The sequence below is a fragment of the Echinops telfairi genome, unplaced genomic scaffold, assembly GCF_000313985.2.
Source record: "Echinops telfairi isolate 266 unplaced genomic scaffold, ASM31398v2 ScPeMD7_18;HRSCAF=68, whole genome shotgun sequence".
Classification (NCBI taxonomy): Eukaryota; Metazoa; Chordata; class Mammalia; order Afrosoricida; family Tenrecidae; genus Echinops; species Echinops telfairi.
In genome coordinates this window covers 46,102,144-46,119,583 of record NW_022103915.1, presented here as the reverse complement: position 1 = coordinate 46,119,583, position 17,440 = coordinate 46,102,144, and the positions used below count along the sequence as shown (strand labels likewise).

The 17,440-nt window shown below is 43.8% G+C and overlaps 1 protein-coding gene and 1 pseudogene across 1 annotated transcript; one reads left to right on the top strand and one right to left on the bottom strand.

Annotated features, from left to right (window-relative positions):
* Positions 1-901: 901 nt before the first annotated feature.
* On the bottom strand, positions 902-13,330 carry DHRS7 (dehydrogenase/reductase 7). The gene is made up of 6 exons (XM_004698626.2): positions 13,178-13,330; positions 8,029-8,135; positions 7,168-7,407; positions 5,092-5,214; positions 3,720-3,935; positions 902-1,389 (listed from the first exon to the last, which is right to left on the bottom strand). Exons 1-6 carry the CDS (start codon positions 13,311-13,313, stop codon positions 1,342-1,344), a joined length of 870 nt encoding a protein of 289 aa, XP_004698683.2. The 5' UTR covers positions 13,314-13,330; the 3' UTR covers positions 902-1,341.
* Positions 13,331-17,296: 3,966 nt separating this feature from the next.
* LOC101656243 overlaps positions 17,297-17,440 on the top strand; it is a 12,521-nt pseudogene continuing 12,377 nt past the window's right edge.

Below are 17,440 nucleotides of genomic sequence, written 5' to 3'. Positions count from 1 at the left end.
TTAGCAGATGGCGAGCTTAGGGCGTAGCACCCAGGGCGCTGGTGAATGACCAGTGGTGGTCACCATGGTGGGGTCCACAGCAGTGCAGGCCAGAGCAGTCCCTGCACCAGGCCATGGGTCCCTGGAACTTCGCAGTATGTGCAGGAGAGGGTATGGAAGTCGGCTCCCCATTCAGGGAAGCACTCTGGGCTGTTGTGGGAATTAACTGACAGCCGGAGATCCCCTACTGGACCTCCCCATCTTCCCGTTCACCTATCTCCATGGAGTCCCAACGCAAGCTGCCTACCTGGTCGCCATCTTGCCAGAAGTCAGCACCTTTGTTCTTTCCCTGCATACCATCAGGCTGACCTCCAACTACCCAACAAATAATTCACCGTGATTTTGTGGACGTGACTTTGACTCCTGCTAAACTTTGAACTTGTAGATGAGAATGTTTGTGTTAAGGAGTTCACTTACAAAACGAATATTTGGAAACTAATTGTGGTAGTAGTTGTATATTCTACTTGACCTAACAGAAATATAGAATGATATATGTATTAAATTCCAACGAATGAAAAAAAAAGAATCACGTTTGTCTTTTGTCACAGCCTTCTTGAAAGTAAATATTCAAGAAATATTAAAGATTTCCTTTTGGGGTCTGTGGATGTTTTCTATTGCAAGGTGGTAAAAGTGAAAAGAAAATATAATTATAATAACTATAGTGTTCGGATGTTGTCAATAGTCCTGAGCAGGGTTTCATACCGGCTTTACCCCTTACTCACTGTGTGACCTTGGAGAACTAATACCTGATTGCTGTAGGGTCTCTTCCTCCAGCTGTAAATGGGGGCGATACTAGCTACTCTATAAGGCTGTTTGGAGGAATGGATGAATCAAGTAATACAAAGCACACCAGCACAGAAAATACAGATAACAGGTGTTTAATAAATGCTGGTTTTTATGATTCCTATCTACCATTTCAAAGTACAGTCATTTGTGAACCTATCTACTCTTCCAGGACTTTGTAAGCATCTGGGGGTAGGACGATTTCTGACTGTGCATGGCCAACCACTCTGCCTTGTGAGAAATAGTTCATTTACTTAGGTTAAATACATTACTGCAATGCTTTGGTTAGTATTTTGCAAACCTTGACTTCCAGAATCTATACTACACTACTTAAAAATACTGTATCTAAGAATATGTGTTATTTTATTGTAAAATTCATGGTAATCCATCATCTATTATGTTGAAAGAAAAGTTACATCTATTAAAAAGCAAAACCATAAATTAGCCTTCAGTATAAGAAGATTGTTATTTTTGTGTTTTCCGTCTCTCTCCAGGAGCTTGAAAAATCCAAGTGTTCCTTCAATTGTGCTTTTTCTTCAAGGATGTAAAATATGAGGTGTCTGCATCCTGTAACAGAATGGGAGCAACATGAATCAGTTCCCTCCTTATATTTACTTCAGTTTTGACAATTCCTTGTTTGTAGGAACTATATCTCTATGACTAAGAGCTAAGAATGTTTACAAAACCTGGGGAGATGCTTAAGTTAGAATAAAAATCACAACCAAAATACTAGACTTAACAAAAAAAATTCTCTAATGGGCTTAATATCATTCTAACTTACTCTATAGTAGTAAGTAATATGTAGCGCATGACATTTCTTAAATGCTGAATTCTCTATTATTATTCTGGAACAGTACAATACCTACAATTTATTAATTGTCTTAATAAATTCAATTTTTAAAAATTCTAAAAAAAATTTAAATTAAAAATTAAAATTAAAAATTAAAAAAATTTAAAATCAACTCATTGAGTTGATTCTGACTTTTGACAACCTACAGGACAGATTAGAATTGCCCCTGTGGGTTTCCAATAGGAGCAGAAATCCTCATCTTTCTTTTGTGAAGCAGCTAGTGGTTTTGAACTGCTTACCTTTTCAGTTAGCAGCCCAACTCATAACCCACTGAGTCACCTAGATGTCACAATTCCAAAGAATAAGTCAGAGTATGTTGAATTAAAATATTTGATGGGTAATTCTAAAATGATTTGTGAACTTTTCATCTATCATTTAAAGAAGAAAGCAAGACAAACTGATAATCCCTAAAATAAGAATTTACCATTTCTAACAATTTGCTCTAATAAGGGGACCGGGGAGGGAGGATCCTGGTAAACAGGATTCAGTATAGCTTAGTGTCCTTCAATCCTAAAAATTATAAAACGAATTTCTGTCAGCTCAGTCCCACTCATGGCAAGCCCACATGTGTCAGAGGGGAACTGTTCCTTAGTTGGTTTATTATTCAGAAGTAGGTAATAGGCACCTCTGCATGGACTCAAACCGTCCAGTTAACACCTGAGCACATTAACCATTTGCCCCACCTAGGAACTCAACAACTCCTCAAGCGGGACAGAAAATCCCCAGCCCCTGGTCCCACTTTCACCTCTGAAACAATGCTTTTTTTTAAATGCATACTCTGTCACACTTAAGTCTTTGAACTCCACTAAGTGCTACCATCAAACCCAGGATTAGAAAGAAAATAAAAGCATGAGTTTTAACAGTAAGCATATCGTAATAGTACACGATTTTTTATAATTCATCTATAGATATGTGATATACACATATACACAACCAATGAAAGAGATAACAATAAAAACCATCAGCAGCAAGACATTTTCTTTGTATAATGATAACCATACATTTTGGCTTAACATTTTCTGCGCTGCTTACACATTCCACTCTTCTGCTGGTTATAATTTTCTCAGAAACGATAATATATAATTCCTATTCCCTGTTTGCTATTAAGAATGTGCCTGAAAGAATAAATATTCGCCATATTTTCTTGGACATGGACAGAGGGGAATCTTAAGATGTGCAGAGAATTTCAGGAAGGAGGGCAGAGAGGGCAGCAAGACTGTCCAGTGACATGTATCTACTGCACGTGACATTGTCGTAAATGCTTTGGTGGGCAAATTTGGTGCTGAGGTACACATGGTCCCAGGGAGAAGCAGAGGGAAGACCCAGGATCACCCCGAGGAGGTGATGCCTGCACTGAGACTTACAGGATGGACAGGAGTTTGAGGGTGGAGAAGCACTTGGGGCATGGAGAATCACACCATCATAGGCTAGAACTGAAGAAGTCAGGCGTAGGCAACACAGGCAGTAACAGGTGAGTGTGGGAAGAATCCTTGACTAAAGAGGACATCTCCTTTAATTCTAAATAGCTCTGATGAAAAAATCTAAGAAACTTTGTTCCAGGTAGTCAATGAGCAAATTATGTACAAATATTGGTCAAGCAATAAAAAAAAAATCCCTCACTGCCATCAAGTCACTGCTGATTCACAGCAACCTATTAGGACAGGGTAGAACTGCCCCTGTGAGTTCAGAGACTGTAACTGCTAATAGGAGTAGAAAGCCTCCCTCTTTCTCCCACAGAGCATCTGGTGGTTTCGAACTGCTGACAGCAGATCACAGCCCAAGGTGTAACCCCTACACCACGAGATCAAATAGTAAGTGTAGAAGAAATGTCAGTCAATCTTTGATTTGGTTTTATCTTGTAAAAAGCTTCTTTTTTCTAAAACCAGTCATAATTTATAGCAAATCAACAGACAAGCTAAGGAATATATTTTTTAATATCTATCATGTGGTTGGCAGAGGAGTAGTAAGAAATGTTTTTTAAATACTAGGAAAGTTTGTACTTTTCTACAGAATCGACACATTTTAAAAACTTGTAAACTGGTCTTACCATGCCACTCTTAAAATTCTCAATTCTTCTCTTTCCTAATTTGTTGGCTAGCCACCCAGTCAAGATTGGCATATACTGGCCCAAGTACGCCATAAACAAAATGGGATGATCAGAGATCCAGACATCTTTCAAATCATTGGCCATAGAAATTAAAATCAACCGGGCACAACGACTGGTTGCCATCTTGAAGGACTGGTCTCCAGCATTACCTAAAGCCTGAGAAAATGAAGAGATTAGAGTGAATGCTGAGTATGTATAGACACTATCTCACAAACATAGAATCTACAAAGGACCCAGAGGCCTTTTAATGATGGGACTCCTTTCCAGGGCCTCCAGCCCCATAACGAGGCCCCACTGGTACTAGTGGCGGCTTCCAAACCTTGTAACAGTAAAAAAAAACCCCTAGCAGATACCACAACTCTATCAGTTAAGCTTCTGCAGGTAAGTAAAAGATGAAGGCTCTTAATTTTTTATTAGAACTACATCGTCTTAATGTGCTGAGTGATGATATCATGTTAATAAGCATTTTAAAGCAAATTATAAATACACACATTTTGCAAATGAAATCTCATAAAATATGGGCCCACAGGGATGAAGTGGAGAAAGAATATAAAAGAGGCTTCTCGGTAGTGAAAATGTCTGTTACTGCTACGCTTATGAACTAGCTTTCATTCTTCAAATCCATAAACTAAGACCCAGAGAGGGAGTAACTCATCTGTGTTCACACAGGCCCTATGGGAGAACGAGGACAGGATTCCAAGTCTCTCCCTTCCAACTGGGTGCATTTTCAACTTTATCTCGGCGCCTCCAGAGAAAATGTGACAATACGTATCTAGGACCGTTTATAAAGAAGCATATACATATTTATGCCTACTAAAAATAAATCTTCGCAGTCCTGTGGGAGGGGTGGGCAGGGATTGCATTACTGAGTTATACTGTATTCTTCTTTGTGAGACCCTTGCTATCTACTCACTAGACCACAGTGCGTAACCGTGAGCTAAGGGGTGCCCAGGCTTCAGCAAGCCTAACCTAAAGTAATCACAATTCAACAAAGCTTTTTCCAAGTGCCTTCCACAGAATCCCTCTAAATGTCCCAGTGAGATGTGATAGATCAAAACTAAGCTATATAACCTCTTCCAAAGTTGCTGTGTGTGAATTGGCAGAAACTGGGTTTCTTAAATATTGATAACTCACACGAGACTAGATGACTTATATAAGATAAGGTAGCAAGCATGGCAAAGCATTCAGCTAAGCTAATGTCTTAGTTTCATCGCTAAGCACCTCTAGCAGGAACGCACTAAGATGCTGTGATAGATCACCAGTATGTATCTACTAAAAGCATCCATATTACTTCTCAAGCAGAAATCTTTACCTTCAGGTCTTCAGTTATGGCATTCTTCACAATATTTGACTGCACAGGTCCTGGGTAAATGCTAGAAATTATTATACCAGGGTAGTATGCAGCAAGCTCAATGCGGAGGCTATTGAAAAAACCCTAACAGGCACACAAAAAAAAAAACGAATAAGAATTTTAAAAGAAATAAGATTAAAGGCAGACCTTGTTTTTCTTTTATAAGCTTAACATTACTTCAACCTTTTATGCAGGACAATAGCAACATATTTATTAAAATATAGGTTTGAGAGTGCCTGCATAAAAGACAATAGAATTGTGCAAGTGAATCAGGCATTTTTAATCTAAAGACAGTGGGCAATCGAGAGCAGACCCCTGCATCTGACTGACTCGCAAACCCTTTGGCCGTGGCAGGTCCTCACATCAGTGGTTTCGCTGTCGGTAAGCACTGAGGTACACTCCTCAAACCAGACCCCACGGCCCCACTCTAACAGGGCTGGTGCGTGTTCTCCCTGGAGTATGGGTTTTCCCAATGCCCTGCAGTCTAAAGTGAGGTAGGGGTCTGACGTGCCAACGTCAAGGGTAAGGAGGAGCAGGAGGAGTTAGTATCAGCAGAGATGCTCAAAGAGAATTCCATTTTTTGCAATGTATTATTTTAACAGTCTGCATTGGTGTCACCCAACATTCTGGATTGAATTGTGCCCCCCCACCCCAAAATGTGGGCTGTAAGTCCTCACCCCATACTTGTAGTTTTAATCCCACGTAGGGGGGGCTTTCCTGTGTCGGCGAGTCAGTATCGGGGTAGGGTATGTCTTAAACCACTCTCCTTTGAGATATGATAGAGATTACAGAGGCAAATGAGGGGAGCAGAGAGGAGAAGGTAAACCCCATGCCATATGGAGATCATCCAAGAGCTAAGGATTAAGGACCTTCCCCTAAGCCACAGAGAGAAAGCCGCCTCCAACAGCCGGCGCCCTGTGTTCAGACCTCTAGCTTCCTAAATAGTGCAAGACTAAATCTCTGTTGGTTACAGCCATCCAGGTGCGGTATTTCTGTGTAGCAGTCCTAGGTAACTAAGACACCAAACCTTTCTCTTTTGGGGGGGGGGGGCAGGTGATAAGATAATGGAGGACTAGATGGAAATATGACTGCTATGGAATGGCTGTGGTAAAAATCAGCTAGACCTTTACATACTAAAGACACTGGCCATGCCATCATTTGATTAAGATCTTTAAATCAGTAAGTAGCCAACAGGCCTTCTGCTCGTCCTTATCTCATTCCCTAAATTGGGGCATTGTTCCAGACTACATGGTTGCTATTAGGCTGGGCTAACTAGTAAAGGCTAAACATCTCACCCACAGCACATTCAGATACCAGCCTTCCCCACTGCTACCTAGCACATGGCCTCCCAGGAGGGTGTACACTGTCAAAGCCTAACCCAGTGCCTGACTGGAGATGACCCAACCAACCAACCAAACCAAAAAACCCTCCGTAACTGAATGAGGAATCCTCATACCTCTAACTTTCTGCCCTCTTATAGCTAAAGGTGAGGGGTCCATGCAAACCAACCTGTTTAGTAATAAAAATGCCCTTTGTTTGAAATCTCATCTAGTACCGTGTGTAAAATCTCTAGTGATCAGTTCACTTTATACTTATCTGGGAAGCCAGAAAGAGGGCATATACTGTTCATGGAGAAGAAGGGGGGAAAAGCCTGGTCATCTTCACCTTCAGATACTGGTATACCTACTGAACGCCTCCACCTTCCAGGTTGCCATGAAGATGTAGTGAGCAGGAAGGTCCCATGGGGGGCAACAATGTGTACTTCTTGAAGGCAGAGGCATAGACCTTCTCATCTTTCTATCCTCATGATCCACTGCAGTGCACGTCCCAGTTCACGTGCTCAAGACGTGCTTACTGAATAAGTCGCAGGTATGTGTGGCTCAAGTCTTTCATAGCATGTTTTGGGGGTACCCTTTACCAAAGGTCTCTCTGTCTGCCCCCATCCCTGCCCAAGTTCAATGGCCTCATGCAATGAGGACGGTACACGCCATAAGAGATGTTTAAATGAGCTCAAGGAGAGCTGAGTCTGAGCCTTACCCGAAGAGCATGCTTGCTGCCACAATACCCACTGGCAAGGGGTGCAGACATGAAACCTACGATGCTGTTGATAGTGAAGATCTTGCCTTGCTTCCTCTCGATCATGTGAGGCAGAACATGCTTTGTCAAGGACACCGTCCCTAGATAGTTCAGCACCATGAGCTCTCTGTAGACATCCAGGCTGGTGTCTATGAACAAAGAACGTTGGGATCGTCCACCATTGTTGACCAGAATGTCAATCTAGTTAAATAAAATTAGAAAAGGGGCATATCAGGGTCTAACTTGAAGAACCAACAGAACAATGGTTTCGTTTTAGAAGTCACACATGTGAGCAAAACAAAAGAAGAGAAACCCAGCAAACTTCACTATGGACTTAAATCCCCATTTTAAGTGACTTTATGCAAAGTAATGAATATTATAAAAATCAAAGCCACAGTGAACTTTCGCTTCCTTTTTCTAATCATAGAACCCTGGTGGCATAGTGGTTATGCATTGAGCTGTGGACCGCATGGTCTGCAGTTCAAAACCACCAGTTGCTCCCAAGGAGAAAGGGCTTTCTAATCCCGTAAACAGTCTCAGAAACATCCAGGGGCAGTTCTACCCTGTCCTATCGGGTCACTAGGAGTCAGCATCGACTGAATGGCATGGGTTTTAGTCTTTGTTCTACGCAGAGAAATTTGTACTTTTTAAGACAGAGAAAGCACTTTGGGCCTAAAATCAGAGATAAAGAGGCCCAACTCATGGGCCAGCTCTCACTGCCTGAATCCCTTTTGCTTAAAGTCCTTTAATGAAACCAACACAGATGGGGATCTCTTTTGCAGATACATCAAAGTAAAACCTTACCAACTCAATGCAACTTACTTTACCAAACTCCTGGAGAACAGCCTTGGTAGCCGCTTCATGGGAATTTATGTCGGTCAGGTCAAGGGGCAAAACGAGTACATCTTTTCCTTTTAAATTGCCATTTTCTAAACAAAAAACCCTTAAAAATTAGTGTGGGCATCATGTCATTGTTCATTCAAGCCCCTTACTCCATCCATTGCTTATTTCACAAGAATACTTCACGTCAGAGACTGGTAGAAGCCCTGGTAGCACCCTTGAGGTTTGGAGTTGAATTTACCCCATGGCTTCATTTTCAGCCAGATAACAGGCCCATGTCTAAGGGGAACAGTAACACTAGAGAGTACACAGGCCTCAGAACCACCGATCATTTCAGATCAAAAGGGCAACATTCAGAAGGGCTAGGAGAGAAGGCAGAAATGACATGGAAAACCCAGGGCAGGAGGGAAGAGGTGATGGTGCATTGTGGGGATCACAATCAATAAACATAAAATAAAGTTATAAAAAAGAATTGGCAACAAACTCTCAATTTTGGATGATCCTAAGGAAGAGTTTCCCTGTGATGAAGAAGAGGTCTGGTGATTATATAGCAACAGCTGATCAGACAAAGCGCCGATTGGGGCCACCTCATTTCAACTTGCAACACACAGCAGAAAGTAAGCTGCTCCTACAAGCTAAACAATATGAGTATTTTAGAACAATTTCTTTAGAAGTACATTTGTTTTGTGGCCAACTCACAAAGATTAGTTGCTATTTTACAAATATATATATTGCTTAAAATCTGTCTGAAGCTCAGAGTCTGACAGCTAAATGACATGCACAAGATTCCCTCCAGACATTACGATTCCAGGAGGTAAATTAAAAAAGACACAATCTTGGAATTTATAAGTCAAAAAGAAAATTAGTTATAATTCTCCTTCTGATAAGCAGAAGCAAAAAGGGTCCAGTTACAGCCAACTACCTAATTTCCTTCCTTCAACTACGAAATACAAGTAATACCCCTTTAGGAAATCATCACGGGAACTAGAGAAAAATAAGAGGGAAGTAAAACGGCTTTATTCTAGTGGATCGAGAAAAAGCAAATGTAATGAGACATGAAAAAGTGTGCACCTATGACCTCACTAGTGAAAGGCTCCAGCTAAGTGATGCTCATATAATTCATCTACTTTAGGGCAGTGGGTGGGGGCGGGGGACGGATGGCCTTGCAAGTCACAGCAGGGCAGAACAATGCCCACAAGAAGTGACTCAGTTCAGTGACACACAAGGCCTTTGAAACAAGCGGCCACCTAGCTCAGAAGCAACAAAGCCCACATGGAAGAAGCACACCAGCCTGCATGATCATGAGGTGCCTAAGGGATCAGTTATCAGTCATCATCAGAACAAAAAATCATATCATTGTGAATGAGGGGGAGTGCGGAGTGGAGACCCAAAGCCCATCTGGAGGCAATTGGACATCCCCTTATAGAAAGGCCGTGGGGAGGAGACCAGCCAGTCAGGGTGCAGTGTAGCAATACTGAAACACACAACTTTCCTCTAGTTCCTAAATGCTTCCTCTCCCCCCTCCACTCTCATGATCCCAATTCTACCTTACATATCCGGCTAGACCAGAAGATGTACATTGGTACAGAGAGGAAACACAGGGAATCCAGAGCAGATGATCCCTTCAGGTCCAGTGGTGAGAGTGGAGTGGAAAGGGGAAACCGATTACAAGGATCTACATATAACCTCCTCCCTGGGGAATGCACAACAGAAAAGTGGGTGAAAGGAGACGTCGGACAAAATAATAATTTATAAATTATCTAGGGTTCATGAGGGAGAGGGATCCGGGAGGGAGGGGAAAAAATAAGGAGCTAATGCCAGGGGCTTAGGTGGAGAGCAAGTGTTTTGAGAATGATGAGGGCAACGAATGTACAAATGTGCTTTGTACAATTGATGCATGTATGGATTGTGATAAGAGTTGTGTGAGCCCCTAATAAAATGAGTGGGGAAAAAAGAAAGTGGTATCATGAAAGAGGCTGGGTGGCCTTGCGGAGTGACAACATGGCAACTAACGCTCATCTTGGGGTGGCTAGCTTGATCGGCAAAGTTAAACAGTGAAAAAAGGAAGATGCGTGGAAATAAATGACCAAAAATAATCGGCTGAAAATTTACAAACGATCTCAGTTTTGGTACCAAATGTCCCATGACAAATAGCCACATTACTTAAGGCTACTCCCAATGTGAACATAACTACACTAAACACACACACAAGAACATCAGTGCTACTGCCCTATTTATGAAAATGAAAGCTATGAATCCATTTATAATATTTTTAAATTAAATCATTTTATTGGAGCTCATACAATTCATCACAATACATAAATCAATTGTGTAAAGCACACCTGTACATTTGTTGCCCTCATCATTCCCAAAATTCGCTTTCCTCTTGGGTTCCCGGTATCAGCTCATTTTCCTTTTTTCCCCTCCCCCCTGAACCCTTAATAATTTATAAATTATTATTATAGCTTATCTTACACTGCCCAGCCGTCTCCCTTCACCCACCCCTCTGCAGCCCGTCCCCCAGAGAGGAGGTTATATGTAGCTCCCTGTGATCAATTCCCCCTTTCTACACTCCCCTTTCCTCCTGGTATCGCCACTGTCACCCCTGGTCCTGAGGGGTTCATCTGTCCTAGATTCCCTGAGTTTCCAATTCCCATCTGTACCGTTGTGCATCCTCTGGTCTGCAAGGCAGAATTTGGGTCATGGTAGTTGGGGGGAGGAAGCGTTTAAGAACTAGAGGAGGTTGTGGGTTTCGCTATTGCTATACTGAACCCTGAGTGACTCATCTCCTCCCCACGACCCCTCTGCAAGGTATGTCCAGTTGTCTAGAGATGGGCATTGGGTCCCCATCACTCGCCACCCTCATTGACGAGGATATGACCCCCACCCCCACCCCCACCCCCGCCTTTGGTGTTTGAAGTCTGGTCCCTTCATGATCACATTCATGATCACACATGTTGGTGTGCTGCTTCCATGTGGGCTTTGTTGTTTCCGAGCTAGATGGCCGCTTGTTTACTTTCAAGCCTTTAAGTCCCCAGCCACTAGGTCTCGATAGCTGGGCACCATCAGCCTTCTTCACCACACTTACTTATGCACACATTTGTCTTCAGTGATCATGTCGGGAAGGTTAGGTATCATGAAATGACCGTTTAGCTGAGCAAGGTGCTCTTGTATTAAGGGAATGCGCATGAGGAGGCCCAATGTCCATCTGCCCCCTACTACCAAGCCTATAATTATTTGCACCTAGGTCCGTTCCCCCATAATCTTAAATATATTTACATATGTACATGTCTGTATTTAGGCTTCTATGTATGCCCTTTGCCTCCTACTTCTTTCCTCTATTTCTTTATGCTTTCCTCCTGTCCCAATACCATGTTCAGCCTTCATTCTGGATTTGGTAATTCCTCACAGTTACCTTGCCCTTGGTCACTCCCTACCAGTCCTCCCATCCCCTCCCTACCATTGGTTTTGAACCATTTGTTGCTCCCTTGTCCCTAGGTTGGCCAACCCTCCTCCCTTCCCCTACCTCCCACACTCCCATGTCCCTCTGGGGCCATGGTTCCTTTATTTTCTTCTCATATTTTTTCTTGTCCAACCTCTCTTATCTAGGTGGGCGTGCAGACATATCAATGTGTGAATAAAATTGGGGTTGGCTTTGACAGCACAGCGCCAAAGCGGCGCATAAGAACATGGCGACAACGGCAGCCGCACCGACAAACCAACAAACAAAAAAGCTACTGACATACAAAATTTTAAAGAAGCAAAAAAAGGAAAAAAACCCAGATTGGCTGAAAAAAAAAAAAGAAAAAGAAAAGAAAAAAAAAAAAGAAAGCCTGTTAGTAGATCAAGGTCCATTTATAATTTTTACTATATCATCCCATTTCAGCTTTTTTCCTTTATATATTACAGATCTTTTTACACATATTTTATCGATATCTTTTTCATATATGTACATCCATATTGGTTTTTAGCTATTTAGCTACATCAGCATGGATTCTTTCTAGTTCCTGTCATGGTTACGGTCATGTGTCAACTTGGCTGGCTAATGATTCTTGGTGGTTTGGCAGAGAGGGAACGAGGCAATTATCTACTGAAAGATAGACTCCATGATGTGACGGATGTGATCAGTTAATGAGCTGTAAGCGGATGAGGGTGGGATGCAGCAACTTTCCTCAGGACATCTCCCTGGTTGGATGACAGGGGAATCTCCCTGGGATGTGGCCAGCATCACTTAGTCTCTTAGGCCAGATAAACGGAAAGAGACGCAAAAGAGAGGAGGGGCCCGGGTACCTCCACCAAGACAAAAGAGCAGTAGTGGACTGCATCAGCCCCAAACACCACCTCACTGCCATCAAGTCGATGCTGACGCAGTGATCCCACCGGACAGAGTCAAACTGCGCCTGTGAGTCTCCGAGACTGTAACTCTTTCTGAGAGTAGATGCCTCGTCTTTCACTCCACGGTGTTTCAAACTGCTGGCCTCGCAGCTAGCAGCCCAACAAGTAACCACTATGCTGCCAGGGCTCCTTTCTTTAGACCAGGGTTCCCTGTGATGAGACCCTCCTGGAGCCAGGGAAAGACTGGTGTCAGACACAGGGAGAGCCCTAAGGCACGCTGAGCTCACAGATGTTGAAAAGAAGCCTCTCCTAGAGGTAACCGAGGAAGAAAAGTTGGCACCCTGAATTCGGATTTCGAGTCTCCTAACCTGTGAGAGAATGGAAGCTCTGTTTGCTAAGGCCATGACTTAGGGTCTCCCTTTGACCACCGCACCAGCCAGCTAAGACAAATGCCAGGCAGAAGAACCACGCTGCTCTTTCTCTCAGACAAGAAGGCATGCCACCTGGGCATGAAAATCCACCAGCATTCGAGAGAATGAGTGGTCAATCTCCACATTAAGAGTCAGTCCAATAAGGCAGAGAGGCAACAGAACAAGAGAAGCAAAAAGAAAGAATCGCTAGTTGGGAGAACAAACGAGCTTTGGGGCCAAAGCACTTGGAGTGTTAAGAGCTGGCAAGTTTTCTGCGGAGGAAAACTCCACTCTTTCTCCTAAAATTCCCCAAACTGTTTTTGAGTTTGGATTCTGATGACCTAGGAGTTATTTCTAGGAAGCACCATGGTTCTTTTGCTACTTACCGAGGCATTTTTGTTTGACCCTCTCCAGCTCGTCCACTCTTCTGGCTGACAGCACAAGAGAAACTCCCAGTTTAGAGAGCTGGTACGCCAGCTCCTCGCCGATTCCACTGGATGCCCCAGTCACCCACACCACCATATCAGTCAGCTCCCATTCTGTGGAGAAAGGGGTGGCGGCTGAGGGGAGACCTTTTCCTGCTACCTTCCCTCTGCACACGCTCGAGTGGGCCAGCATTCCTAGAGAAGGAGACACCCAGAGCAGGACCCGGGATTCCGTGGGGCCTGGACCATGTGGAGAGCGGGGAACAGTTGCGTTGGTCCCCCAGAAGGCAGGCCTGGGCCATGGCTGGCTTAGTCACTGTTGCGTTTCCAGGGACCAGCACACATGGCAAGTGATCAGAAGCCATCTGTTATTGTTCGCAGCTGCTGCTTCAGAAACATCTACAAATGAGCCAGGCTGGCCGAATCTGGCCTGGCAGCCACTTCACAGTTCACTCAGACGGGGTGTCTGTCAGCTGAACCTTGCATTCTCCTCACACGGACTGCTCTGCCAGGATTCCTTGCCCTGGACTTGCGCCCGGATCTTTCTAAAGCTAAGTGTAATATTAGTCACCCTGACATTTCACCATGGGAAATATACCTTTGAAAATGCTGGCAATTTCCCTAAGGGACACCCCACGCTAAACCAAACCCGTTGCCACTGGGTCAATTCCAGCTGATGGGACCCCATGAGTTACAAAGTAGAACTGCCCCAAGGTTTTATTACCTGGCCTTCTTCTGAGATGCCACTGGATGGGTTTGAATAGCGAACTGTTAGATTAGAAGCTCATTACAAACTACTTGTGCTACCTGGGGACCTATGTGGATGCACAAGAGGCAGGAAACGGTAACTACCTCCAGAAAAAACCACCCCGGGTGGTAGGAACAAGGGTGGGAGAAATGTTTTCACTATAGATTCTTTTAAAGCTTTGTATTATGTTAGCGATATTCTTAAATGATAAAAAAGGTAAAAAACCTATAAAAAGGATTTTTTAACCTTGATAGAGCTGACCTATCTTTCTAGCTTACCACCATCTTCCCTTAACCATGCTACATCATTTCCCCAACAACTTGACAGTTTCCTCTATCTGCCAACCCCATGAAGTCTCAATACCACAGTCATACTATGTACCTGTTTGTGTACTGTCCATATATTTGTGCTTTATACATTAAGAACATGTATATAGTTTATGCTTTTTATACATTGCAAGATTAGAAAAGGCTAAATTAAAATTTTAAGTCAAAAGTTAAATTAAAACTTAATAGCTATTGTCATTTAACTATCTGAATCTCCTGAGTAACTTTTAATGTAATTAATTTATCTAAATATATTAGAAAGTATTAAACTGCATACACAAATGAGGAACTTCTATACTCAAAACCAAACTCACTGCCATTGAGTCAATTCTGACTCAGGCTTACCCTATAGCACAGAGTAGAACTACCCTCATGGGTTTCAAGAATGTAACTCTTTACAGGAGTAGAAAACCTTTTTCTCTCAGGGTGGCTAGTGGTTTTGAACTGCTGACCTTGAGATTAGCAGTGCAATGTGTATCCCACTATGCCACTAGGGCTCCTAGCAATTTCTATAGGTCTAAAATAATATCAAGCGAAAGTTAAAGGTTAAGAAATTGCTCTAAAATAATACACCACTGTAATAAAAAAATTCATCTTCAAACTTACAAAATGAGACCAATTCCTGAAAAATTCTTTTCAAGGATCTTAACTTTTAACTTGTGCTTGATATGAGAATCTAACTTACCGTCACTATACCTGGCAGAGAGCGCAATAGTCACTGAGATGAGATTTTGGCGACCTTTTCAACATGTGACATAACTGATGACAACTGAATGACAGTTGTAGGATTAAGTCATGAAGTATAAACTCTTCTCCAATTCAACACAAAAGCACTGGGGTGCAAACACTGCATCTACAAGGTCACAAGAGGCAGCCAGTTCACCTGCAAAGCTGATTTCTAGATGGCAAAATCCAGGCAGAGAAAGGTGGCTATCTACCTAGGCCATCGTTGGCTACCATTGATCGGATATAAATTGTGTTTCTTCCACGGATTGATCTATATCAATGCTGCTCATGTATGTGGAACCAAGAAAACCCAAAGGGGGCATGAAATGAAATACTAAGAAATAAGATTTTGTCCGGTAGGGTTGGGCTTTTAAGAGGCCACAAGTCACAGTTCCCAGAACAAATTTTTGCCTCCTTGAAAGTATAACCTAAATGCCCTGGTGGTGTAGGGGTTACCTGTGGGGTTGCTAACCTCAAGGTATGCAATTCAAAACCACCAGCTGCTCCTCAGGAGGAAGATGGGGTTTTCTACTCCCTTAAAGAGTTAGTCTCAGAAACTCACAGGGGCTGTTCTACCTTGTTCTAGAGCAGTGGTTCTCAACCTTCCTAATGCCGCGACCCTTGAATACAGTTCCTCATGTTGTGCTGACTCCCAACCATAGAATTATTTCCGTTGCTACTTCATAACTGTCATTTTGCCACTATTATGAATCAGGTGACCCCTGTGAAAGGGTTGTTCGACCCCCAAAGGGTCACCACCCACAGGCTGAGAACCGCAGTTCTATAGTCTCCCTTCAGCTCCCACACATTCATTTAGAAAGGATCATCAATCTTCTGAACTATAAGTTAGCACTTTTGGCAAACCTCCTCATATGCTTTGAGACTTGCACACCAAAACACTTAGTCCTGAGGAAACCACTCCCCTCCTGGCCTTTCCCACCCACATAAGCCCTGTGCCTGGAAAGGCTGCCTTGGGTAGATCATTTCATTGGAGCACGTTTCCCTAGCTAGAAAATAAGTTAAATCATGCCTACTTTATAAGGCAGTTGTAAAACTACCAGAGGGTGTGTGTTTAAGTACAGAGCTCACTACCTAGCACATAAGCTGTTTATTTTATTTTCTTGATTTTAACAGTCTCATTGACATATTATTCACATATCATACAATTCAATGGTTTAATCATATTAAGAGAGTTGTGCAATCATCACCACACTCAATTTTAAAACATCTTCTTCTCCTTTGTACTCATTATTATTAGCTCCCCATTTACCCTGAACCTCCCCGCCCTAAGAAACTATTACTCTAGTTACTGTCAGTATTGATTTACCTATTCTAGATTGCATATACAGAAAAACATACCAAAAAGAACCCCTTAACAATACCAAAATAAAACAGAAAAACTTCCATTGAAAAGCAAAAAATATTTTAAAAGAACAAATGATAAAATGTTAAATTTTAACCTACCTACATCTGCATTCATCCAACATCCCAAAACAAACCATACTCACTGCCATCGAGTAGATCTCTACTCGAGGTGGCCCTAGAGGGCAGGCAGAACTGCCCCATTAGAGACCCTAACTCTTCACAGACGAGTAGCGGCGCAACTCGTGATCACGACGCCACCAGGACGCCTGTAACGCTAGAGGCTTGTTTAAAATGGCACTCAAATCCAAACTCATTGCCAAGGAGTCGACTCCGGCCCAGGCCAGGCACAGAAAAAAGTGGAATCGGCCCCCCAAAGCGGGGTTGGCCCGTAATCAGCTCACTCCGGGCAAAATTCTACCTTAGTCCCACCCCACCCCGCTCATCCCCATGGTGCTAAACCCCAGTCACAAGTTTGATTGCAAAACTCCAGGAGGTGAGAAGTGAAGATAAACAACTCCAGGAAGCGGAGAAACGGAGCCCTGGATCCTCCCAGTCACACGGGGGAACAGCGCTCTCCTACGACCGCTTGGCAACCCTGGCGGTTCCCCAAGTCCTTGCCATCTTGCGCTCAGCAAGGCAGCGAACCAAGGGGCGGAGGATGCCGCCTTAGCCCCGGTCCGACCGCTCCCACCCGCAGCCCTTGTAGGCACAGGCTCGCCGCCTGCGGCTCCAGGCAGCCGGGGGAAGGACGGGGTGCTGCGGGCAGCCGAGCCAGCGAGGTCCCGGCGCGCCCCGGCCGCTCGGCGCTGCCACTCGGCCCACATGAGGCTCAGGTCGCCGTCCGCCCGCACGAAGCGCAGCAGCTGCACCAGGAGCAGAAGCAGCGCGCACAGCGCGAGCCACGACTCCCAGCACATGGCGGCGGCGCTCGCGCAGTTCCGCCGGCCGACCGGGCGACAGAAAACTCGCTACGGCCGTAGGGCTCCTTGCGGGAGGGTGGGCGCAGTGCGCCCCGGCTCCGCCCAGAGTGCGGGCGGGCAGGCGGGGCTGGCAGGCAGG

Excerpts from the sequence above, each read along its gene's own strand:
- DHRS7 (XM_004698626.2), bottom strand. The coding sequence starts at position 13,313 with ATGGTGGTGTGGGTGACTGGGGCATCCAGTGGAATCGGCGAGGAGCTG. Across the intron at positions 8,136-13,177 it reads GGTCAAACAAAAATGCCTCG|AAAATGGCAATTTAAAAGGA; the intron begins GTAAGTAGCAAA and ends TTTTTTGTTTAG. Across the intron at positions 3,936-5,091 it reads CCATAACTGAAGACCTGAAG|GCTTTAGGTAATGCTGGAGA; the intron begins GTAAAGATTTCT and ends TCATTTTCTCAG.